The following is a 26,076-nucleotide window of genomic DNA, read 5'->3' as shown; positions in this document are numbered from 1 at the left end:
GGAGATAATCTGAGTAGCAATATATAAACGTGACTATCTTAGGCTCAGCAATATTGCTTAGCCGCAAGTGGAAGAGCCTCTTTTGGCTCTCAGTGTTGCCAATTCTCAGGGTTGTGTGATTTTCTGCACCGATACAGAAGTAAGGAAGGTTGGTTGAACCGTTGCAGACTAACAGTTTTGCAGGTGGGCGAAGGATCGGGGGGATATTGAGGGTGTTGGTGAGTATGATGTAGGAGCTTCAGAGCCTTACTACCCATCTGTCGTTGACGGTCTAAATATTTGCAGGTTTGCAGGTCCAGCGATGGCGCAATGCCTAGGGGCAGAAAGTTCGCACCCACTGTGTAACTCGAGTGGCGGCTCTGGAAAATCATAAAGTCGTGGGAGGACTTGGGAGTGCAGGCTGGATGGGGTGCGATTGTGGCTGCGACAATGTTATGAAACTGCGCGCGGGACAGGAAAACTGATTTACTGATTGCATATTGGGGAATCCTACGGGAATCACCGAAGAGGCCAATTCGTTTTCTCCTATCCCACTGCATCTGTTGGGGTTGCAACCAAGCAGTATGTTTACACATTGTGGACACAATGGCAAAACGGGGCGGCGAGGCGATGACGTCATTCGCGGGGAGCGAGCAGCGACCACCGACCACGATTAGGGTACAGTTCATAGAGGCAGTTTGAAAATATTTCAGCCTTTTTACTTTTATACTTCTGGCCCTTGAGGTTTGAAGTGGTAACAAACGGCTGCAGCTCCCAGCCACTCTCACCGTCGCCTGTTACCATAGAAGCGCTCGGGTAGCTAGGCTCGGACGACTCTTTTCTACGTCATCGTCAAAGCGTGTCCCAGGACTGATAGCTCCGCCCTAACCGAAGGGAGGGGCAGTGCTCCCAAGAGCGTAGTCTGCAGTGCCTAACGCATTCTCAGTAATTTTGAGCGCCAACAGTCGCCGTCGACAGTCTCCCAAGAGCAATTCCCAAGAGCGCCTATTCCAAGAGCTACCCTACCCACCTTCACCTTAGCTAGTAGCCCTGCAGCCCCGCCCTGTCCGAAGGCCCCGCCCTCCATGAATCAGCTGATCCAGCGGACCCACGGGGTTGCCAGTCTCGCGCCGGTTGCTGAGCGCGTTGCTGCTGGTGGAGCTTCAGGTGAGCGAGCGCGGGTCCCTGGTTGGCTTTTGGCCTTGGCGGTCTCATCGGCTGGGACCCCTTGTATGCGGAAGGCTGGGGCCAGGGAGCGAGGCGGAGGCTCTGGTCGAGGCCGGAGGGCGCGCTGTAGGGGCCTGTGGAGACGGTGCCTGCATCTTCCCAGCCCTGCGTGCGACCGACTGCGCCTGCCTGTCCAGCAGCGCCCGAGGTGGCCCCTGCGTTGGCCCCACGTTCTCCCACTTGCCCGAGTCCCTCCCCAGACTGGGCGCCGCTGCAGTGGCGTCAGCCGCGTGAAATTCCTTCAAGCCCCCTCTTCCCGCCTCCACCCACGCTGCCATCCACCTATTCATTCATGAGAATTTCTTGAACGCCCACACTAGGCGCTGAGCAGATAAACCCGGGTCTCTGGCTGGGAACCCTGCTGAGTGTCCCAGGTGGCCTTGCCACAGGGTGCAAATCGCGATGAAGAGTGGAGCAAAGGTTTCGGTTGCCTGAAAAGGCGGTTGCAGAGAAAGAAAATGGCTTTTATTATAAGAATTAGTAGTTTGGGCAAGTCTTTGAGCGTACCAAGTGATTATTAATTCATCAAGAGGAGAAGATAGTTCTTTTGAGAAGCGAAGCCAGGAAAATAACGCAGGTCCTTGACCCTGATGTTGGTCCTCGGGTAGTAGGGCTACTTTGGAGACAGGCAACCGTAGACTGGTAGAATCGTGCTATTGCTTAGGGCTTTGATGGTGAAAGGGGAAAAACACTCTTGTTGAAGGAGCGTATCCAAGTACAGTGTTTTCTTTCTGGTTTAGGATGGAGAAGGAACTAACTACTGTAACCAAATGAAGATCTTTACTCAGTTACCCTTGTATTTGGCTGTATGGAGTAGAATTGTGTGATGTGTTTATTCTGAGCGGGCACAAAACTTCAGCAAACCTACTGGTCCCACATCCCCCCTCCCTCGCCATTTATCATATGATTTGGAGTGACCGCTTGACCTTCGAGTTAATGAATAATTTAAAGCAGTGGAAAATTTGCTTTTGCAGTAACTGCAGTGTTTTCACCTTAATAACATGAGCATAGTGGTTAAGATTCTAGGCTTTGTATCTGAACATACCCAGAGTCACATCTATTTACATCTTTGACCTGGGGCAAGTTATTTAATCTCTCTGCCTCAGTTCTCTTGTCTCTAAATTTGGGATTAAAAGTTTTTCCTGATAACAGTACCTTTTCATGTAATGGTTCATATATCATATTTATTACAGTGCCTATTTTATAACTATTAAATACATATTAGCTATTTTCATAATTGTTAATTCCTCCCACTACATAAGGATCCAAACTCTTTTCCTAAGTGATGGGGAAGGGAACTGAATCTTTTAAGGAAGTATCTATGAAATATGATTTCAAATTGTTCTGTAGTAATTTTGGTATTTCATAAGGACATATTAATGTGGAAAAGATACTGACAGAATCCATATGTGGTTTGAATTTATTAGTTTCTAAACTATGACCAGTATTGGCAGGTTTAAAATTCATAGTAATGATAAGAAAACATCAGAGCAGTTTAATAGGGTTAAAATTTGAAAGTATAATGAGTCAGAAAAATAAAATACCAAACAGGTAATTTGGGGAAAAAGCAAAACTTGAGTGGCATTGTACAGGCTACTTAGTTTTTTAAATGTACACGACATAAACAGGAATCACATCTCTACAAATTTTAGTTTTTAGAATTTGGGCTATCATTTGAAACACTTACTTTGAGCCCTTTGTTAAAGAAGCAAAGGGTATGCAAAGAACTTCATTGAGTCTTGATTTTAGTGTTTTTGTAATTAGGTGGAATCTCCTACCTTTTCATGAAAAATGTGGGTTTAAAGCAGTAGCTTCTGGGTCCGTTCTAATGATATTCTCCAAGAATGTGACTGATTTGTAAAAATCTGCAATTATGTGTTAATGTGAGACTAAGTAAAGTTTGAGTTGAAAAACTAGGAAGAAAGGTAGAGTGGTGATTTTTAAGCTTGTGTAAAAGAAGGCCTGCTTTGATGCTATGAGGTTGAACCCCTTTCTCACTTAGAGGCATGCTGTGAGATTTTGTGACTTTTAAATCATTTAGCTCTTTTGTAACTTTGTGGAATTAAATCTACCACCTATTTCAAGTGTATTCGGGATATGAATTTTCCTGGTAGAGTTTTAACAGATTGTTTTCTCTTAACCTTTCATTGATGACCAAACAATTTTGTTATGAGTAATAAGAATGTACTTGGTTTTGTAGGGTGTCAGTCCTTAAGAAAATGTTAGATAACAACCAATAAAATAGCAATAAACTCCAACTTGTTTCTTTTTAATACTGCATTTAATTCTCCCTTCCCTATCTCTTGTTGCTCTGTATATGTGATGGTACTTTCTTTAGCTTCTGTCTTGATGTTTGCCTGCATGTAGTTGAACTGATTGATCTGGGTGGGTAGAGGAAAAATATTTAAATTGGTGAGGTAGTGAGTAGTTTTTGGAGCTATTGTATATTTCTTTTAAATTTGAAAAAAAATTACGGTTTTTTCAACACCTATGAGAAAAAGACTGGGGCTTGTTGGTAGAGGTTCACTTAGCTGCTAGTGAATTATGTCCAGAGAGAAGATAAGCTTTTGTCTCATTAATTCCACAAATTGATCATCTCGTGCTTCCCGTAATTATCACATTTTAATTATTTTTCTTTTGAGTTATCACACAGTTCTTCAGTTCTCATGGCCTCCCTATTAGGAAGGAAGTGGTGTAGACACAATAATGACATCTAGGTGGGCTAACATTCACTCCGTGATTTTTTTATTCCACAGCCTAAATTTTCATTGAGCCAAGATCTTAACTAAACTTGGGGCAGTTGCCCAAGCAAACATATAACAAGGATGATTATAGCAGCTCTTTAAAAGAGCAATAAAATAGAGCAATCCAACTGTAAAGATTAGTAGGGAAATGGATAAACTAGTTTATTCATGCGATTCAATACTATCCCTTCATAAAAATGAATGAGCTAGATCTATACTTACCAACATGCATACATCTCAAGTATGTAATACTAAGTGAAAAAAGCAAAATGCTAAAGGATTTATACAGTAAGATGCATTTATTTACACTTCAAAAGGAACATAATAGCATGCATTATTTATTGATATGTGTATGTCTAATGAAAGTACATAAAAGTAATGTAAAAATGTTGGAATGGGATACATTAACTTTGAAATAGTAACTAAGTCTGAGTGGGGCTTCTTTACTGCTATAATTTATTTTTTCTTGTATTTTGAAGAAAGAGCTGAAGCCAGTATGAAAATGTGTTAATATATATTAAAACTGGATGATGAGTGTATAGATTTGTTATTTATTTTTACAGTTTATGTATAGTTAAGATAGTTTGTGAAATTATCACTTTAACATTTTAAATTTATAATCAGGAGTGTTCCCTAATATACTTTCTTTATTTTACTGTGTACCTTGAAATTAAAAGACTGTGGAAAAAGAACTCTTCTCTCCCTGCAATAAGAAAGGAATGTGCCAATGCAGCTCCACTGTGTAAAGCTTTTCTAAGGAGAGGAGACAGACCAATTATTTGGTCAGTTTTGCTTTGCTGTTTGTGCCCCTGGGAAAATGCTTTCTTTAGGACATGAAGCCTTCAGGGGAATTAAAATTCTAGAGATGCTTGGGAAATGTAGGCATATACCAATCATGAACTCTGGAAGTATAGGGGAGCAAGTTGTATAATAAGGCCCTGAAAGGAATTTGGACATAGAGTGTCTCAGATACGAAATTACTACAGATTTGTGCAGTCTTGTCAACACTTTAAAAAGCTTAGGTTGGTTACATTTTATTACAATGTAGTTATCTTGAATTTATACTGTGGATACAAGTGTCCTAGTTATTGCTCAAAGAAAATAATTCTCTCTATAGATATTAATAAGTAACCTGATGTCAATGTGTTAAATGGTTGACTAATGAATAAATTTAGTAGCCGATCCCTCATGTAACTCAGTATTTAAACTTGGGAGGTAAACAATGTTTTCATTGCTAATCAAGAATACCTGTTACTAGCATTTTTAAAGTGAGTGAAACATGTATCACCATAGTGATATTTTTTAAGTCTGTATATTCTCTGTTTAGTTATGTGGCCCTTGAATGATCCTGAGCACTAATTGTCAGTTAGTAAAAGAAGTCATCGTACTTTGAACTGTAAATATAATACTGCCTTTAACAAAATTGTGGCCATTTTAATAAGAGAGTAGTTGCAAATATTAAGGGAATAAATAATTTGTATCAGGACTTACCAGGACATTCACTGTACCATGTAATAACAGGCACAAATAGTTGCAGTACCTGGGAATTTGAAATTCAGTTGTTAGTATTATAATATTCATCACAGTGCATCATGGGAGTTTTAATAATCCTGAAAAATGTGTTTAAAAAACATGCAGTGGGTACAAAAAAGAGCTAAATGGGCATTGCTGGGAACTTACTGTACCATGTTTACACACTCACCCCCACTCCACCATGGATAATTTCCTGTAACCAGAAGTGTGTAGTTTCAGCATGAGATTAGCAAGATGTTAAAAAAATACTGTAAAGTCTTCCTGTTTCTGATTGTACCAAAAGCTGTCTGTGTACTAAGCAGAAAGGGAGAAAGGAACACTTCTTCTCTGAGTTGTCTAACCCTTTTTAAAGTGACATGAGATAAAAGTGTCTTCATTGTTAGGATATACCTTTAGCAAATTATGTATGAGAGTTTCTATTAGGAGTAGACACTTTTTTCTTTTGTATCTGATACTGACTTTTATTAGAGGCACTAGAAATCTGTAGCATAGAAGTCTGTGGATTGGAACTGAAAATCAGGGGCTGTGTCTTCCACTCAAGCACTCACTTAAAAGTAACGAGCTTGTTCAGAATGGTTATTGTGGGTACAAGAGTACACCAATGAATAAGTCATAGTCTGTGATCTCTAGGAGCTTAAAATATATTTGAATCAATGACTTAATAAGTGCATGTCCTATTAGTAACAACATTATAAATAATAAGTAGCTTTCTATGCCAGCCTACTGAATTTATCCAGTGCCTTAATTCTGAATTCCCTTACTCTCAGTCAGGATTTAAAGGCTCATCAGCTCCCATAGTTGTATCAGGCAATACTTTATGTGCAACAGTTAAGGCTGAGAGCTTGGGCTTTGAAGTGGCCTTCTTGGTGGTTGGTTGGTCAAGTCTTCAGTGCAAAGTGAGTTTTCCTCAACCTTCCGCAGTGGTTGGTGAAGGCTTCAGTGGCAGGATATTCAGGAAGTAGCAGTTGTTCATATATAGGTTATTTGTAAGTCAGGTGTTTGAGTCAGAGGTTACTGTAATCCTTGTGTAAACATTGACCCAGCCTCTAAAAATAAATTATTTATTAAGCACTTACCATGTGTAAAATACCAGACTCTGTTGTTTACTGCATTCAAAGTGTAAACTCAGAGCCAGGCGTGGTGGCTCACGCCTGTAATCCCAGCACTTTGGGAGGCTGAGGTGGGCAGATCACCAGTTAAGGAGTTCGATACTAACCTAGCCAATATGGTGAAACCCCATCTCTGCTAGTAATACAAAAAAATCAGCCGGGTGTGATGGATGGCATACGCCTGTAGTCCCAGCTATTCGGGAGGCTGAGGCAGAAGAATCACTTAAACCTGGGAAGTAGAGGTTGCAATGAGCCAAGATTGTGCCACTGCACTCCAGCCTGGGTGACAAAGCCAGACTCCATATATATATAAAGAAAAAAATGTAAACTCTGATTTACTACATTGTAATAAAATGTAATCAACTCAGACTTTATAAAGGAAGTGTTAATGGCTACATGAAATCTAGTAATTTTGTATCCAAGTTACTCCTTTACTACATTGTAATAAAGTGTAACCAACTCAGACTTTAAAAAGGAAGTGTGAATGGCTACATGAAATCTGTGGTAATTTTGTATCCAAGTCACTCTTCACTTTGTCTATATTCCATTCAGGGCATTGTGGAACAGTTTACTCCCCTATTATTTTTATTGCCTTTCTATCTGAATGTCTTGTCATTCTAATCACTGATTATCATTACTCTTATACCTACAATTACTACTGTTGTTTTGCTATTTTAAACCAGCACTTGAGGCAGGAGAATAAGACTAGGAAGGCCCAGTTTTGCTAGTATAAGTTAGTTTTCTTATGCTTTAAGGGTACTGTCTACTCTACAGAGAATCATTATTCTATTGAGAAAGAGAACATACTAGTATGGAAATTTCTTAAGGGCAGAAACTCATGTATTCACAGATATTTATTGAATACCTGTTATATGTTAGGACTAAGCTGCTGGGATGTACCAGGGAATAAGATATTTGTGATTCTGCTTCCATGGAAATTTTAGGTTAGCATAGTACCTAAAACATAGATGGAAAAAATACGTGTGGTTTTAGTGGTTGAAATTTAAGTATTTGAAAGTTGTCATTATACTTATGACTCACAAATTTACCTTTCGCTGAATTAAGGCAAAAATACTTTATCCAGAAAATAGTTTAGTAGAGATGAATACATAGGATCCTGCATGATTTAACTTTCTCTTTGCATTTGGGATAATAGACCCAACACATTTCTGTACCACATTTAAAATTTTTATTTATATCCTGCCCTGTTCCCAAAAGGATTTAAAGCAGCTTACAAAAATGTATAGTAGGGTGGGATAAAATAAAGAAACAGAATTAGTAGAGCCAGGAGTGAGATTAGACTATGCAGCATGCATACTGTGAAGTCCTCGTCATTTACAGGTACCATCTTATGGGACTCTTATCCTCCCACAACAAAATTTATAATCCTGCTTATGTCTGCACCTGTCATCTCTCTTTTTTCAAAAACATAGACCTTTCTTCTTATGAAAAAAAAAAAAATGTCTCCACATATATTCTGGATGGCATCCTCCTTAACTTTGTCTAACACTTTGGCTCTGTCCACTGTCCTCATCATCCTTGTATCCAGCATCACAGCCTTTGTCATGCAGACATGTTCAGCTTCCTGCCATCTCCCCAACCTCCAGGAGAAAACCCTTCATTTTCACCCTCCTCCGTCTACTGCTCCATTTCAACATTTTTCAAAAGAATCACCCATTGAAAATAAAGATATTTCCATTCAGCTTACTTCACTCTGGTTTTCAGTGCCCAAACAAACCACTGAGATTGTGGCTACACTCAGCGGTTACCTGTATTGGCAAATCCAGTGGACACTTGAGTTACCTTACAAGACCCCAGCTGCCTTGACCTAATTGACCTCCTCCCTGAAGTGATTTGCTTTGCTTTCATGTGCTCACACTGCACTCAAGTTTCTTCTTCCTGCAGACCATTTCTCAATCTCAGACCTCTTTGGTCCTCCTCCTATCCAACTTCTAGGTGCAGGAGCTCCTTAAAACTTGATCCTGTGCCTTCCTTTCTCTTTTCATATACCCCAGTGACATTATCCATTGTCTTGATTTCAAACCTTATCCATAAGCCCTCCCAAGTTTAGCAGTAGCTGAGACTTTTCTCTTGAAATCCACGCTCATATATTCAGCTGCTTACTTGATATGTACTCTTCGGTTTCTCACTGACATCTTGAACTTAAAAATAAATTTTATCTTACCAGAATCTTATCTTTGCTTCAGAATCCTATCTCCCTTGCTCCTCCCCATTTCAGGAAGTGTAACCACCAAACTACTGACACACAGCTGTTTGAGGCAGAACCTGGAGATCATTTGTGATATCTCCTTCTCCTTTATCCCTCACCTATGTCTAGTCACCAAGTACTAGTTTTTCTGCCCCCAAAGCTTCTCTCATTTATTCACCTCTTCACCAAACTGGCAGCATTGTATGAAACTTAAGAACCCAGGCTTCCTCCCTCCACTGAGAAGATGAGCCAATTGAGTATCTGCAGGCAGGATATTCCTTGCAAAAATTCATTTTGGTGTTCCATGAGTGTTCACCATAAAATTGGTTTAAAACTTTTGAAACAAATGTAAATCATTGTCATTAAAATAAATCGTTAAAGCATCCATAGACTGTTCCACTGGAAGCAATGCAACACCCTAATGTACTCTCCAAGATGAAGTCAATATTAAAAGTACATAAAAGAAACCAAGTTAAGTATAAAATAGTTAAAAGTTTTGAGACTTCTACCAAAAAATGATAGTTATTGTTTTGGAATATAGGTTCCTGGTCCTTCATTCAAAACCCTTGGGGCAAGATGCATTTTGGAATTCAGATTTACTTTTTGTTCTTTACAATAAAGTGCATAAACCATATATTATATAATACTTCCATATCCCCCAGAAGAATTCTCTGGCTTCTGCTACATATTGTTGAAATTTAATCAAGGGCATAGTAACTCCATGATCTCTGATCCCATGGGATCGGTGGTGCTACCTTATTATATTCATATTGATATGTCTATAAAACGATGTATGAATATTCACACTAAAGGGATAAAAGTGGTAAGCTCATATTAGTTCAGGTCAGATTTTGCTGTCAGATGACTTCAGTTCAGATTAGATTTCGCCACCAAAAGCATTATTGAAAAAACTTTTAGTTTTCAGAGCTATACATTTCTGGTTAAGGTACTGTGGACCTGTAGATGGTTTATAGCTCATATTTCTAATGATAATTGGGACATCTAGACTAGATTTTGTTGTTGTTGTTGTTGTTAAGGGCACTTCCAGATCATGGTATTAAAATGATATCCTTGGCTTGTACAAGACAACTTATTTCTCTGTTATATGTAACAGAAGGGTGTGTATCCAGTGGAGTCTAAAGTGACACCAGTTTATTAAGAAGCAAGGTTTGCTTTTTGTTTAAAGGGCCACCTGGGGTTTAATTACTTTACATATCACTGTGAGGGAGATAATAATTTGAAGGATAGTGTGGTATACTTTCAAGTGAATGTAGCTGTGTCCTGTGGCTCAGAAGGCTGAAGTCTGGTTTACTCATTTTACAGAGATGCCATTTATCTGTAGAGAGGCCATGCAAAGTAAGAGAGGGTCTCACAGTCAATGCTGTTTGTACAGCATCACACAGCTTCTTTATCAGAGCTGGTTAACAGGCCTATGCAGGAAAGTTACTGTAACAGAAGAAAAGCAGCAGAGTACAAGGATCTTGCCCCCTTAAGGAATGTAGAGTAAGGATCTTAAAGCTCCTCTGGAAGAAATATTTCCAGAGGAAGTCTTATGATTAACAATTTTATAAAAACTCAAAATACTAAAGCAATGAAATAACATACAGAAATTTGAATACCATTTGACTGGTTGAGGTGAGTCTTAATAGATTTCCTGGAGAGGCAATCATAAAAATATTAGACAAAAGTTTTTCGTTTACTTTCTTTTCCTGGATGGATACATAATTGAGAAAGAATTTTAGATTAAATAGATTTGGTAAATACCACCCATATTTAAGTATGTGAGTATGTTAATGACATAAGCTTCCCACATTTAGTTGCAATAATCCTTTTTAGTTATATTTCCTCAGCAATCAGTTTTCTTTATTGCCCTATTTGAGTTTCAGGCAGATACATCTTGTTGGAAGATGTCAAACTTATTAAACACCTTTAAAACAAAATGAGATAGATCTCTACTGATATAAAAAGATGTCTATGAAATAATATATTATTTTTTACTGCAGCTGCAACAAATTGTTACAAACTTAATGGCTTAAAATAACACAAATAGGGCCAGTTGTGGTGGCTCTTGCCTGTAATCCATGTACTTTGGGAGGTTGAGGTGGGTGGATCACCTGAGGTCAGGAGTTTGAGACAAACCTGGCCAACATGATGAAACCCCATCTCTACTAAAAATACAAAAAAATTACCTGGGCATGGTGGTGCACACCTGTAGTCCCAGCTACTCAGGAGGCTGAGGCAGGAGAATTGCATGAACCTGGGAGATGGAGTTTGCTGTGAGCCAAGATTGCGCCACTGCACTTCAGCCTGGGAGACAAGAGTGAAACTTCATCTCAAAGAAACACACACACACACACACACACACACGCACACACACACATTATCTTTGAGTTCTGTAGACTGAAAGTCTTTCTGACCCGGGTCTTGTAAGCTAAAGTCAACATGTCTGCATGGCTGCTTTATCCTGGATGCTCTAGGAGAGAATCCTTTTCCTTGCCTTTTCAGCTGCTACCTGTCACTTGCATTCCTTGGCTCATGGCCGCCTTCTCCCATTTTCAGCCAGCAATGTAGCATCATCTCTGACCCTGCTGCCAACATCATGTCTCTTTCTTTGATTCTCCTCCTGCCTCCCTCTTCCACTTTTAAGGATGCTTATGATTACATTGAGTCCACTTGCATACCCAGGAAAATCTTTCTGTCTTAAGGACAGTTGATTAGTGTCACACAACCTAACATAGTCACAGGTTCTGAGCATTAGGGCCTGGACATCTTTGGAGACCATGATTTAGCCTGCCCTATGTAGTAAGTAAGAAAAGAGAGTTGTAAAAACAGTGTATAGAGTTTTAATTCCATTTGGGTTTTTTTAAAAAAGAGTGGTGGTGATAAATAATATTGAGTAAGGTGTAACCAACTTTAAGAAACCTGTACTCAAAAATCTGACACTAAGAATAAAGATCGACTTTATTCATTTTATCAAAAGATTCTCAACATTTTTTATTGTTAGGCAGTAGGTCAAAATTCTGTTTACATGCAGTGTGTCAGTTGTGTGAAGTCAGGTGTGCTTATGTACTTCCACATCCTCCCAGAAGAATTCTCTGGCTTCTGCTACGTGTTGTTGAAATTTAATCAAGGTCATAGTAACTCCGTGATCTCTGTTAGATAAGCACAGATTAGATCTGGCCTCAGAATTTCTCTGTAAACCATGAAATGTACATTTTATAAAAGGCTAATTACTATGATGGACAAAGCATAGTAGCACTTAATTGTATTTATTAAATTAATAGCATTTATTAAATTTATTCAGATATATCTCTTGTTAACATAGTACCCTTCTTCCAACTTTGAATGATTCATAATCTTTCTAAAATAAGCATTAGGTGGAAAGTAATTTTCTTCAGATGTACAGATGGGAAATGGTAAGAATTCACAGGCAACCTGGAGGAAACAGATGGACCGTAGATCACTCCTGCCAGTATGGGCTGTTTCCAGAACACAGTGACCATTCCATATCCTTTTGCAGAAAAACCACAAATTTGGCCCCAAAATTTTTATGGTTTACACAAATAAGACCTAATTGCTTTTGTTTTCATGTGCTTTGGTACAGAAATGCGGATTTCTGTTTATTTTCCTGTCTCTTATTTTATTAAATATTGAGTTTCTAAAATGATGGGTCATGATATATGTAACATAATTTTTATGCAGCTATTTTCTATTAAAGGTAAATTTTAAAACAGCTGATTTAAAATTTAGACTTCTTTCTTTCAACACTTTGGGTTATGAGGCATGTTGGTCTGAATTGAAGGCGATTTGGGGAAAATGCTCCTTTTTCCAATAAGTGGAAAACTTTCTATTTTAATGACATAAATTTTTTGTGCATTACTGAAAATTATAAATTAAAACTACTTTAATCCGATACATTACTGAAGACATTTTCGAAAATCTGAGTTAATTGGTGTTTAAGTCTTCATGCATTCCAGACAGAGCATTTAAAAAGTAACCTTAATACCTTAATGTGTATGTAGTTTTTGTACTTAACGCATTGATTTTTCAGATTGAACTTTTTTACTTATAATAAAAAAAACCTGTTGCCTGGAATTGTGCATCTTAATTGTGGGTAGTCATTTCTTCCTTTGACTTTACATTTGACAGTCTGCAGGCATTGTTATAAGCTTAGTGGGCAGGCTCAGTCTATGTTTGACTTTGGCAGGCGAGATATGAAATAGTTTAAATAGTTTTACTGCATATTTATTTCCCAGTGAATGTGTACTTTTTAGAGGGCTGCTTTTTTTTTAATGTCTGAGGGATAAAATATTCTTTTACTGCTCTTTTCCTTATTCATATTGTACTGTTTAGGTCTTGATAGACTTTCTGTAAAGAAGGAATGGTTTGGTGATGGAGTGTTCCCACTGACCGATGGACTCAAAGAAGAGAAGGTAAACCCATTTCTTCCTTTTCTCTTATCCTCCTAGGAAAACATAGCAAACGGCTTCACATATGTGTAGCTTCTCTTCAGTTTAGTCTTCTTGTTGATGGTTGTTAAGTGGGAATAGTGACATTTGTAGTTAGTTGATTGGTAAAGATAGAAAAATATTAAAATAAAGCTAGTTAGTTGTAAGCTTTGTAAGAAGCACTAAATGTCTTCATCATTTTAAAGCTCTTGTAGCCATTTTTCCCTCAAAAATAATTTCAGGTTTTCAGAGGTAGCCTTGCTAGTCTTAATCATCTTCCATCCTTAAAGAACTAGTTATAGAAGATATTTAAAAGGAAGATTAAATTTGTGGTGTTCTTCCTATAAAACCATGGTTATGTCCTGTTATAATTTAAGGTAATACTATTTAGCAAACATAGATAAATTCCTAGGTATTCAGAAGAGTTTCTGTGCTTCATTAAAATTTTAGCCTCAGGCCAGGCATGGTGACTCATGCCTGTAATCCCAGCACTTCGGGAGGCTCAGGTGGGCAAATCCCCTGAGGTAAGGATTTTGAGACCAGCCTGACCAACATGGAGAAACCCCATCTCTACTAAAAATAAAAAATTATCCAGATGTGGTGGCACATGCCTGTAATCCCAGCTACTAGGGAGGCTGAGGCAGGAGAATCACTTGAACCTGGGAGCCAGAGGTTGCAGTGAGACAAGATTGCACTCCAGTCTGGGAAACGAGCAAAACTCCGTCTCATAAAGAAAAAAAATTTGGCATCTAGAAAAAAGAAAATGAAAAAATGTATTATCAGTGGTGGCACATATCTTAATGTGGCCTTTTCTTAGAAGAAGGCAGTTAGGATATGGTCATTACTGTGCAGCTGTGTGTTTTATATTCCTTATACCAAAATCATCAGATGTGTAGAATTCTTCAGCTCGAACTTGAGCAAAGCATGAAGAAGTTTACTGATATCTGTTGTAAAATTGATTCCTAAAATTTGGCAATTCTACCTTTAAACTCAACATAAAGTGAAATATGAATTCCTGTTTTTCATATTGTTCTCATCAAATATTTTTTACTTACTATAAGCTAAAATTTTATGGTAAGACTTCCACTTGGGGCATATTGTAGCTTTGATATCTAAACAAGGAGTGAATATATTGAGAAGTTAGATTCTTGGAATTTTATGCTACCAAATGCTAAAACTTCCAAAAATAGCCCAAGTTTTGTTTGCTTCTTAGATGGAGAAAAGTAATTTGTGGATTTAGAGTATCCTTCAGTCTTTTTTATAAATAGTTGTGTTACTTTGGCTCCTGTGACGTAACCAAAGCATAAAATAAGTGCTAATTCAGCTATCTGACCCAGTCATCCATGTGCTGGTAAAAGGTACAATCTCATGAAAAGTATTGAGAACAAAGGATACTGTTCTGAAATGTAGAAGCAATTAAGCTATGTTTCTTGATGTTTGTAGCTCAACAGAGGCAGAAGGATCCAAAGAAAGAGGCCTGGTCCATATCTGGCAGGCAGGATCCTTTCCCATAACACCAGAGAGATTGCCAGGCTGGGGAGGAAAGACTGTTTTGCAGGCAGCCCTTGGCATGAAACATGGAGTTCTTCTGACTGAAGGTAATGAAAAGAATACTAACTGAAATGCTAACAAATGCCTGGGTGGGAGTTGTTGGATACTATGGCTTCTTAATGAACTGTTTTTGTTTCAAGATACGTATGCTTACTCCCTTATCAGAAATCAGATTAGTTCTTAAATTTAAAATATACCATTAGCTGGGCATGGTGGTGCATGCCTGTAATCCCAGCACTTTGGGAGGCCAAGGTGGGTGGATCAAGAGGTCAGGAGTTTGAGGCTAGCCTGACCAACATGATGAAACCCTGTCTTTACTTAAAATACAAAAATTAGCTGGTCATGGTGGCACACGCCTGTAGTCCCAGCTACTCAGGAAGCTGAGGCAGGAGAATCGCTTGAACCCGGGACGCAGAGATTGGAGTGAGCCAAGATTGCGCCACTGCACTCCAGCCTGGGTGACAGGACTCCCATTCAAAAGTGGGCGAAGGATATGAACAGACACTTTTCAAAAGAAGACATACATGAGGCCAACAAACATATGAAAAAATGCTCATCATCACTGGTCGTTAGAGAAATGCAAATCAAAACTACATTGAGATACTATCTCATGCCAGTTAGAATGGTGATCATTAAAAAATCTGGAGACCACAGATGCTGGAGAGAATGTGGAGAAATAGGAACACTTTTATACTGTTGGTGGGAGCGTAAATTAGTTCAACTAATTTGGAAGACAGTGTGGTGATTGCTCAAGGAGCTAGAAATAGAAATTCCATTTCACCCAGCAATCCCATTACTGGGTACATATCCAAAGGATTATAAATTGTTCTATTATAAGGACACATGCACATGAATGTTCATTGCAGCACTGTTTACAATAGCAAAGACTTGGAATCAACCCAAATGCCCATCGATGATAGACTGGACAGGGAAAATGTGGCACATATACACCATGGAATATTATGCAGCCATCAAAAACGATGAGTTTGGGTCCTTTGTAGGGACATGGGTGAACCTGGAAACCATCATTCTCAGCAAACTGACACAAGAACAGAAAATCAAACACCGTGTGTTCTCACTCATAGGTGGGTGTTGAACAATGAGAACACATGGACACAGGGAGGGGAGCATCACACACTGGGGTCTGTTGGGGGGAACTAGGGGAGGGACAGCAGGGGGTGGGGAGTTGGGGAGGGATAGCATGGGGAGAAATGTCAGATATAGGTGATGGGGTGGAAGGCAGCAAACCATATTGCCATGTATGTACCTATGCAACAATCCTGCATGTTCTTCACATGTACCCCAAAACCTAAAACGCAATAAAATATATATTAAAAAAACAAACAAAAGCCCAAAATGATTAAAAAATAGTCAATGGACTTGAACAGACATTTATCCAAAGAAGATCTACAAATGGTCGATAAGCACGTGAAAAGATGCTCAAGGTTACTAATGATTAGGGGAATACAAATCAAAACCACAGTGAGATAACAATTTACACACATTAGGATGGCTACTATGAAAACACCAAAAAATAACAAGTGTTAATGAGGATGTGGAGAAATTAAATTCATGAGAACTGTTGGTGGAAATATAAAATGGTGCAGCTGCTATGAAAGCATTATAGTGGCTCCTCAAAAACTTAAAAAGAATTGCCATAAGATCCAGAAACTTTACTCTGTGAATATGTCTAATAGAATTGAAAGCAGAGTCTCAGAGAGATATTTGTATACCCATGTTCATAGCAGCATTGTTTACAATCATCAAAATGTGGAAGCAACACAAGAGCCCTTCAATGGATGAAAGGATAAACAAGGTATATACATACAATGAAACATTACTCTGCCTTGTAAAGGAAGGAAACTCTGACCTGTGCTACAATGTGGATGAATCTTGAGGACATTATGCTACGTCATATAAGACAGTCACAAAAAGGCAAATACTGTATGATTCCACTTAAATGCAGTACTTAGAAGTAGTCAAATTTGTAGAGACGGAAAGAATGGCAGTTTCCAGATGTTGAGGAGAGTGTGGAGTGGGGAGTTATTATTTAATGAATACAGAGTTTCAGTTTTGCAAGGTAAAAAGGGTTCTGGAGATAGACATTGGTGATGGTTCCACAATAATGTGATTGTACTTACTGCTACTGAAATGTACACTTAGAAATGGTTAAGATGGTAAATTTTATATTATACGTATTTTACTGTAAGTTTTAAAAAAAGGGAGCAGTGAAGGCCACATCTTTCCACTTGTTGTCCAAGTAGTGGNAAAAAAAAAAAAAAAAAAAAGAAAAGAAAAATAAAATACCATTAACTAGAATAAGAGGGAGAATTATAGTTTTGAATTTTTATAGTAATAAATACATGAAAAATTAACTTTTTAAAGAGGTTACCTATTTAGAGACTCTTTTGCTATAATTTTTGTTCATTAAATCTATCAGAATAATAATAGCTAATGTTTGGTAAGCAGTTGTGTGCCAGACACTATACTAAACCCTTTCCAAGTGTTATCTCACTGAGTCTGTACTTCTAGCTTATGAAGTAGGTTGCTTCTTTTATTATTCACAGATAAGGAACCTGAAAGTCAGGGAGATTCAATTTTCCCAAGTACACACAGCTATTAAAATGTCAGAGTCAGGACTGGAACTTAGTTTGATTTCAAAGCCTGCTTTTCAAGCCACTTGGCTGAAATTATCAGTATAATTTTTTTTTTCAGGCATAAATATTCAGCTCACAAAGCATATTATAATATCTATGAGTCTATTACAGAAACATTTGCTTTGATTTATAGAGGTGCCTTTAATCTTAATGACACTTTATGAACTCAATCATTATGAACTCAATCACGGCAGATTTTATATGGGCACCAATTGCCATCAGCTTCACTAATTTATAAATTTCTGCTCTGTAAGCATTTATTAAGGTATTAAATAATGCTTTGGTATTTTCGTTCTAGGAACTAAGACAAATTCTAAGAAACAAGGATTAAATCTGGTCCTGGTGGTTGTATGGGATAAACATGGATTTCTTTATAGTTTCTTTTATATCAGTTTTATTTTAATATTACTATATTATTCAGGACTTTAAAAACAATCTTACATTAAAAATGTGAACTATATTCCATACCTGGCCTATGAGGTTCAAAATATATAGTTCTCAAGCAAATATAAGTGGAATTCTGTTGTTGTATTCAATAAGATACTTGGAATATTTTTATTAAGATAATGAAACTGGCTGGGCATTATTCCCCATGCCTGTAATCCCAGCAAGTTGGTAGACAAAGGCAGAAGGATCCCTTGATCCCAGGGCTTCAAGGTCAGCCTGGGCAATATAGGGAGACCATGTCTCTGCAAGAAATATTTTAAAAATTAGGCATGGAGGCACACACCTGTAGTCCTAGCTACTTCAGAGGCTGAGGTAGGAGGATAGCTTGAGCCTGGGAGGCTAAAGCCGCATTCAGTGAGCTGTGATTGTGCCACTACACTCTAGCGTAGGTGACAAAGTAAGATGCTGTCTCAAAAAAAAAAAAAAAAAAAGCTATTTGACTATAAACATGATATCTTTAGAATCATATCTTCAAGGCTAAGACAACTGAGGGAAAACTTTTCAAAAATATTTAAATAGCCTATCATTGTTAATGCTTAAGCAGTGTCCTGGTATTAAGTGTCACAGTTACCAAAAAAAATCCTTTCTAACACAAGCGTGTGTTTGAAATTCCATACAGATCTCCAGTGTTACCTTTTCCAGTTGAAGAAATGGTTGACTGCTAGAAATTTTCAAGGTTCTTCATCTCTATTAAATTTGGCCATTAACTCATAATTCAGTGAAGATATTTCATTGATTCACTATTTTTGATCTGCTCCAGTTTTTTGTTGTTGTTTTTTAAAGGAGTGGGATCTAAATTTCCGTTTCTTTGCAATATTGCTCTTTCTAGTGGAATAATGTTAATTGAAATACTTGGTGAGCTTTTTCAAGTATATTGTTGTATTTCTTAGGAAACAAAGTTGAAAAGAGGTTAACCAGTTAGCTTATTTCCTCATCTCAGTATTTTTGATTTAGACTATACATTTCCTAATAGATGCACTTATCTTCCCTCTAGCCACTATTGAGTCCCTCCTTACATGGATGATGTGATGAGTTAACTTGAGTGTGTACATGTATCTGCCTTGTATAATAGGTCAAAGATAAAGTTTGTATGTTTTCATCATCAACTCAATTGCTGCCTTGTGAGAAAAGAAATAGTGCTTATTTCTTCATTAATTTAAAAAAATTGTAAGTCTCTGGTCACATAGAAATGAAAGGATAGTGGGCTTGGTTCAGTATTTTTCAAAACCCTTAGCCAAGTCTTTGTTCCATTGAATTTTTAGCCAGCATAGATTATGTGCACCAGCTCCCAAACTCCCACCATACTAAGGTAAAATTAAGACTTGGTAGCATACCTGGACATATGTAAGTTATGTATATGCTCAACTCACTAGTGCCTTTCATTAATTCTGAAGCTAACCAGTTATTCTGACAGCTTCATTTGCTTTTTTGCTGTTTTGTTGTGATACTTTACTTTTAATTATTTTTTAAATTTTTTGAGGCTTAATTCACTTTATTTTTCTTGTATAAAAACCTATGTTGTAGCCACAGCTGGAGCCTGGGTCCTCTGCCTGGAGACTCTGGTGTAGGTCTTGACGAGATGGTCCATGAGTTCCTGATTGGGAGACTTAGTGAATACAGTCTCCTTCCAGAGGTTGGGGGCCAGTTAACTGTAGGTCTTGGAGATGGCATCAAAGGTGGCCTTGGTGAAGTTGCCCAGGGTGGCAGTGCAGACCCTGGCTGAGGAGTAACAGTCATTAATACTGATGGTCAGCAGCAGCTTCTTGGACATCAGGGCTAAGAGGATGCCAGTGCCTCTGGGTGCAGTGATGAGACACACCAGCATAGTCACAGCAGCCTGTCACCTTGCAAGGGACTGTATGGTGCTTGCTGATCTTGTTCCCCCAGTAGCCTCTACGCAAGGGGATAATGGAGATCTTCGCCAGGATGATAGTCCCTCGGGCGTGGCCACCTCCTTGGAGCCACTGGCTATTGTAGTTTCCGATGGCAACAAACACCTGGACCCTGGTGTACTGGCCATTGCGGGTCTGTCTCTGCACCGGCATAATCTTCAAAACCTCATGCTTGAGAGAGGCCCCCAGGAAAAAGTCAATGATCTCAGATTCCTTGATGGGCAGGGAGAAGAGAGAAATTTCCTCCAGGGACTTGATCTTCCTGTCCTTGACCAGGCAGCACAGCTTGGTGACAGGCATCCACTCCTTATCCTCAGCCTTGCCTCTTTGAGCTCTGCAGCCCTAACCCTGGCCCCAGATGCCACTGCCCAAGCCTCCATGGAAGTTGCTGTGGTTCCCCATCCCAGGGCTCCTGGGGCTTCTGGGCCCTCCTGCTGTACTGGTGTCATCTGCCATTTGATGGCTTCTTGGAGAAGAAGCTGACTTGCTTTTTAAACAACTCTCACCTCAGAAAGACTAGCCAGTATCCAATACGTAAAGTCCAGGGTGAGCATTGCACATTAAAAAATCTGAAATCTAAAATGATCCAAAATCCAGAATGTTCTGAGCACTAATATGATGCTCAAAGGAGATGCTTATTGGAACATTTCAGATTTGGGATGCTCAGTCAGAAAGTATAAGGCAAATATTCCAAAACACCTGAAATCCAAAACACCTTTGGTCCCAAGCATTTTGGGTAAGTGATACTCAACCTGTATATTTGTGTAACACCTGAAAACTATACATAACATGACATACAATGCGAAGACAGCCATGTCTTGTTAAGAACTGGTGCTTTCTGTACAGCCTAGAGGCATGAAGTTAATTTCTTAGTTTTGGCCAAAATGAATCTCTAATATTTTTAAGCCATGGCATAATTTTCTGCTGTTCCAACTTGTTTAATAGTGACTTATAGATATTAGTGAATGTGTCTGTTTTATCTTTTGCTTAATTTATCTTAACATTGTTATTAGTTTGCCTCTGAACATTTGGAATCTGCTTATGTACTAGCCTGTGTTGATAGCCATGAGGAGTGGATTAATGTGAGGAGTTTGTAGAATGAGGCTGAAGGAAAGGAGTAGCCTCCTGCAATTTGTAGAAATTCTTACTATAGTGCAGAATATTAAAATGAGTCATTTTTAAAAAGATGAATTAATGTGAAATACTGTGTGCTTGAACCAGATCTCTACAACTGCTTTTGAAAATTTAAAAAGAAAATCCAATTTTGTTAAATCTAGATGGGACTGAAAGTTTGCTGATAAAATTTTTAGCTAATTCACTAACGCTCTTTTTTTTTTTTTCCTTTTTTTATTTTTATTTTTTAACCTTTAGATGGTGAGGTCTACAGCTTTGGGACTCTTCCCTGGAGAAGTGGAGCAGTGGAGATTTGTCCAAGTAGCCCCATTCTAGAAAATGCCCTGGTTGGACAATATGTTGTTACTGTGGCAACAGGAAGCTTCCATAGTGGAGCAGTGACAGACAGTGGTGTTGCCTACATGTGGGGAGAGAATTCTGCGGGCCAGTGTGCAGTAGCCAATCAGCAGTATGTGCCAGAGCCGAACCCTGTCAGCATCGCTGATTCTGAGGCCAGCCCTTTGTTAGCAGTCAGGATTTTGCAGTTGGCATGTGGCGAAGAGCATACTCTGGCATTGTCAATAAGCAGAGAGATCTGGGCATGGGGTACCGGTTGTCAGTTGGGTCTCATTACCACTGCGTTCCCAGTGACAAAGCCGCAAAAGGTAGAACATCTTGCTGGGCGAGTTGTGCTTCAGGTTGCCTGTGGTGCTTTCCACAGCTTAGCCCTTGTACAATGCCTCCCTTCCCAGGATCTGAAACCAGTCCCAGAACGATGCAACCAATGCAGCCAGCTCTTGATTACTATGACTGACAAAGAAGATCATGTGATTATATCCGACAGTCATTGTTGTCCATTAGGTGTGACATTGTCCGAATCTCAGGCAGAAAATCATGCCAGCACTGCTCTCAGCCCCTCCACTGAAACCCTTGACAGGCAGGAAGAAGTATTTGAGAACACTCTTGCAACAAATGATCAGTCTGTTGCTACAGAACTGAATGCAGTAAGTGCTCAGACCACGAGTGGCGATGCCATATCCTCTCAACAAAACGTCATGGGAACAACTGAAATTTCTTCTGCCAGAAACATACCATCATACCCTGACACCCAGGCAGTAAATGAATACCTGCGGAAACTGTCAGATCATTCAGTAAGAGAGGACTCAGAGCATGGTGAAAAGCCAATGCCGTCTCAGGTACTTGCCAAATTTTATAAAATAAAGATGTTTCTAGAGTTGAACCATGTGAACTTTTCTTTAGAAACTTTAAAATGAGGAAGTCTTGGTAGCATTTTTTATTTTTTGAGTTTGACTACAATTTTGTTTTATCAGGAGAGCCTAGATGAGTAAAAAGCCTAGATTAATTCAAAATCACTCTTTATGTTCTGGCACTTTATGATGCTGAAAGGTGTCATTTTGGGCTTGTTTTATAAGTAGCAACATTTCATTTTTTTTTCTTGGTAGTACTTTTCTTCTGGGGCTAAGATACTGAATTTTGGTGGGCCCTGAATAGTTTAATATAACTATAGATTCCCAAAGATATTATTCTTACTTTTGTTTGTAACACTCTTCAGAATTCTTAGAGAAAAGTCTTTTCCTTTAACAGGGAAGGTTGCCGTATGGCAGATCCTTCAATTATAGGCAGATTTAAAATTTATAGGCAATTAGATATTTGAATTTTTTTTTTTTTTTTTTTTTTTTTGAGACGGAGTTTCGCTGTTGTTGCCCAGACTGGAGTGCAATGGCATGATCTCGGCTCACCGCAACCTCCGCCTCCTGGGTTCAAGCAATTCTCCTGCCTCAGCCTCCCGAGTAGCTGGGACTACAGGCACGCACCATCATGCCCAGCTAATTTTTTGTATTTTTTTAGTAGAGACGAGGTTTCACCTTGTTGACCAGGATGGTCTCGATCTCTTGACCTCGTGATCCACCCGCCTCGGCCTCCCAAAGTGCTAGGATTATAGGCGTGAGCCACCGCGCCCGGCCAATATTTGAATTTTTTTCAGTTATAGCTGTGGTCCTTACTGGGCTTTATTTGAAGAAGTGTTTTGTTTTGTGTGTGTGTGTGTTTGTTTTTGAGATGGGTCTTGCTCTGTCACCCAGGCTGGAGTGCAGTAGTGACATCATAGCTGACTACAGCCTTGATCTCCCAGGCTCAAGTGATCCTCCCAGTTCAGCCTTCCAAGTGGTTGGGACTGCATACATGTGCTACCACATCTGCTGATTTTATTTTATTTTATTTTTAAGTAGAGAGGAGATTGACTTTTGTTGCCCAGGCTCGTCTCAAACTACTGAGCTCAAGCAGTCCTCCCACCTCAAGCTCCCAAAGTGTTGGGATTATAGGCATGAGCCATCATGCCCAGACTATTTAATGTATCTTACTAAAACTATTTTCATTTTGAAGATTTGTGGTAGAATGAACAAAAGCCATTTGCCAGTAGGACATGGTAAAGTTTGAGTTCCTGCTTAAAACAAATTGTTTTAAAAGGATATTTCTATGTTTTACTCTTAGTGTGGCCTATTGATTTTGCTTTACCAAAACTCTAAGAAAACAAAACGAAAGATTGTAATCATAAAGATCTGTCCTGCAGTGCTGCTTTTTAGGTTTTTGAAACCAGATAACCTCTTGATTCTTGATTATTGATTCTTACTGTTTACTCTGTCAGAATGTGAACATGAAGATATTTTTAGAAATAGTCTTTATTTCACAATGTATTCACTGAAACTTGTGGGTATTTGAATTTAAAAAAAAAATCAAGGATAAGCTGTTTGGAGAAAGGTATTACAAAACCTGAATAAAACAAAAGTAGTAGTTTAACAAGAATGCATGTAGAAAGTTCTTAGACTGTACATGCTTATTATATTTAACTTTGTTAAACATTGGAAGTTTTTGTTACTCTAGTAACAATGTGTGTGTTTCTATTAAATTGAATAAATGTGTGTTTCTGTGACGTTTAATTTATTCTTTGTAAATAGCAATCATACAGCTAATTCATGAGGAATTTATGTGTTTTAGAGCAAGTTTTTTTTCTTCTGGCAATCTATAACTGAGACTTTCTCACTTGGGAAATAAAGTATTATTGGTTGACTGGAACTCCTAAAATTATATCTTTCATCAAAATTGCTAATTATGTGTTTTGTAGGGGAGGGCTTGTTTATTAACTTACTATATTTTTAAATTCAAGTAAGTAGAAGGAGCCAGTTAGGACAGTAGTTCAAGGTTTATATAAGGTAGAGTTTTGAGACTTTCCTCTACGTAGTGGTTAAGAACCCCCTAAAATAGTTGCCTCTAAATACCATCACGGCTTCTGTAAGGAGCCTTTGTAAACAAAAAGTGGAGATAGTGCTGCTGAACACGCTATCATGGGAGCTGTGTCACCAAAGAAGCAATAGGCTTTGTATTTATTTTTTGTTTTATTAAGTATATGTATTTATTTTATTGGCTGTTTTGTTTACAGACTGCACATTTGAGTGGAAATAGCTCTTCTGAATTTAGCATTTAATTCAACAAAATGTGTTGAGTATTTACATGTCAGGCACTTTGCTAGGTGCCAGGAATTATTTCCTTTAAGAAATCAGAAGCCAGTGTTAAAAAATATATATGTATACATAGGTTTGGTTTTTAATTTAGGACAAATGAAGGAATGTATATATTCCCTATGAGATCTTTGGGTAGAATAAGAAGCAAATTTTTCAACATAAGCTATGCTGACAAGCTGAAAGGTTTTTGTGTGTTTGGTAGGTGCATTTCATGACTTTACTTTTTAGGGAACAATGGTGTTGGACAGCTTAGAGTAAATTTCAACTGATTTTTCATTAAGGTATCAGAAAATGTTAGTGTGATTTTCTAGTACACCTCTAGAATCACACTAAGAACATTGGTTCCAAATGTTTAATTATTAACCTACCACATTTGCCTCTATGGCAGCAAAAGCAAAGGTAATCCTACAGCTTGTCTAGCCCCTGGGTCATAGAAAATAACTCATTGATGAGCCAGTAAAGGCATTCGAACGTAACATAATTACAGGGGGGTACATATAGGTACATATAGGTACAACTTATTTTTCTGTCTCTATATGTTTCAGTTTATAAAGCATATCAGGGAAAGTTTTTTTCATAAATCTAGTATTTTTCCTGCTATTCTAGTTAGTAGTCTGTATAAATTTTCCTGAAAGTGATCAGTAATGAATTTTGCATTTTTTTCAACCCTCTGTCCAAGGCTGTCACAGTGCACATGGTATTAAAGGCAGTGTTTTCCATGCCTTTTCCCCCCTCCCCTTTTACTGTGTTTAATTTTATGAAAGCAGCTGGGGCTTATTTTTAATTACCATGGAAAAACACAATATCCAGACAAAAGGAAGTACTTTGGAAAAGGAACTGTATTTTGAGTACTTTTTTCCGTATACTATGTTAACTCTATGATCAAGAATAGGATAGCTTTAGCCGAAGATGAAGAGAACTTCTGTCATTTTAGATTCTTATATGCGAATAGAGGTGGATATTACACTTTCTTTTTATTGATTACTTCTTGTATAAGGGATTATATTTTTATATAATTTTTTATGTGTGTATATTTTAGCCTCTTGTGGAAGAAGCAATTCCTAATCTCCACAGCCTACCTACCACGAGCACCTCAGCCCTAAACAGCCTGGTGGTGTCTTGTGCATCTGCTGTCGGCGTGAGAGTGGCTGCTACTTACGAAGCTGGTGCCTTGTCACTGAAGAAAGTTATGAACTTTTATAGTACAACCCCTTGTGAAACTGGAGCTCAGGCAGGCAGTAGTGCTATTGGCCCAGAAGGTTTGAAAGATAGCAGGGAAGAACAGGTTAAACAGGAATCAATGCAAGGGAAGAAAAGCTCAAGTCTTGTGGATATCAGAGAAGAAGAAACAGAGGGAGGCAGTCGAAGACTCTCCCTCCCTGGATTGTTGTCACAAGGTAAGGAGATAACCAGGCTTTGTGAATTGACTTTTGGTGAATCCAGGATTCTCCTGACATCACATGCTGTATTTTGAAAAAAGCTTTGCTAATTATGAAGCTGACATATTCAAATGTCAAAATTTATTTAATGGTGGGTTTTTTTTTTCCCATTTATTTATTTTATTGCATTTTAGGTTTTGGGGTACATGTGAAGAACATGCAAAATTGTTGCATAGGAACACACGTGGC

General features: G+C 38.4%; 1 protein-coding gene across 3 annotated transcripts in view; it reads left to right on the top strand.

Moving 5' to 3' along the window:
- Positions 1-834: 834 nt before the first annotated feature.
- Positions 835-26,076, top strand: part of ALS2 (alsin Rho guanine nucleotide exchange factor ALS2) — an 84,125-nt gene continuing 58,883 nt past the window's right edge. For 2 of the 3 annotated variants that reach the window (XM_017518343.2, XM_017518342.2), the window contains exons 1-5: positions 835-1,146; positions 13,155-13,234; positions 14,693-14,847; positions 21,168-22,105; positions 25,488-25,845. In XM_017518343.2, the coding sequence (XP_017373832.1) occupies positions 13,215-13,234; positions 14,693-14,847; positions 21,168-22,105; positions 25,488-25,845 (1,471 nt within the window). In that variant the 5' untranslated portion in view covers positions 835-1,146; positions 13,155-13,214. Of the gene's footprint in view, positions 1,147-12,891; positions 12,916-13,154; positions 13,235-14,692; positions 14,848-21,167; positions 22,106-25,487; positions 25,846-26,076 lie in introns of those variants that run through there. The other variant, XM_037734836.1, reaches the window with a different exon arrangement.

This window comes from Cebus imitator, unplaced genomic scaffold (genome assembly GCF_001604975.1).
Source record: "Cebus imitator isolate Cc_AM_T3 unplaced genomic scaffold, Cebus_imitator-1.0 Scaffold671, whole genome shotgun sequence".
Classification (NCBI taxonomy): domain Eukaryota; kingdom Metazoa; phylum Chordata; class Mammalia; order Primates; family Cebidae; genus Cebus; species Cebus imitator.
The sequence above is the reverse complement of the archived record's forward strand: the minus strand, read 5'-3'. Positions and strand labels throughout refer to the sequence as shown.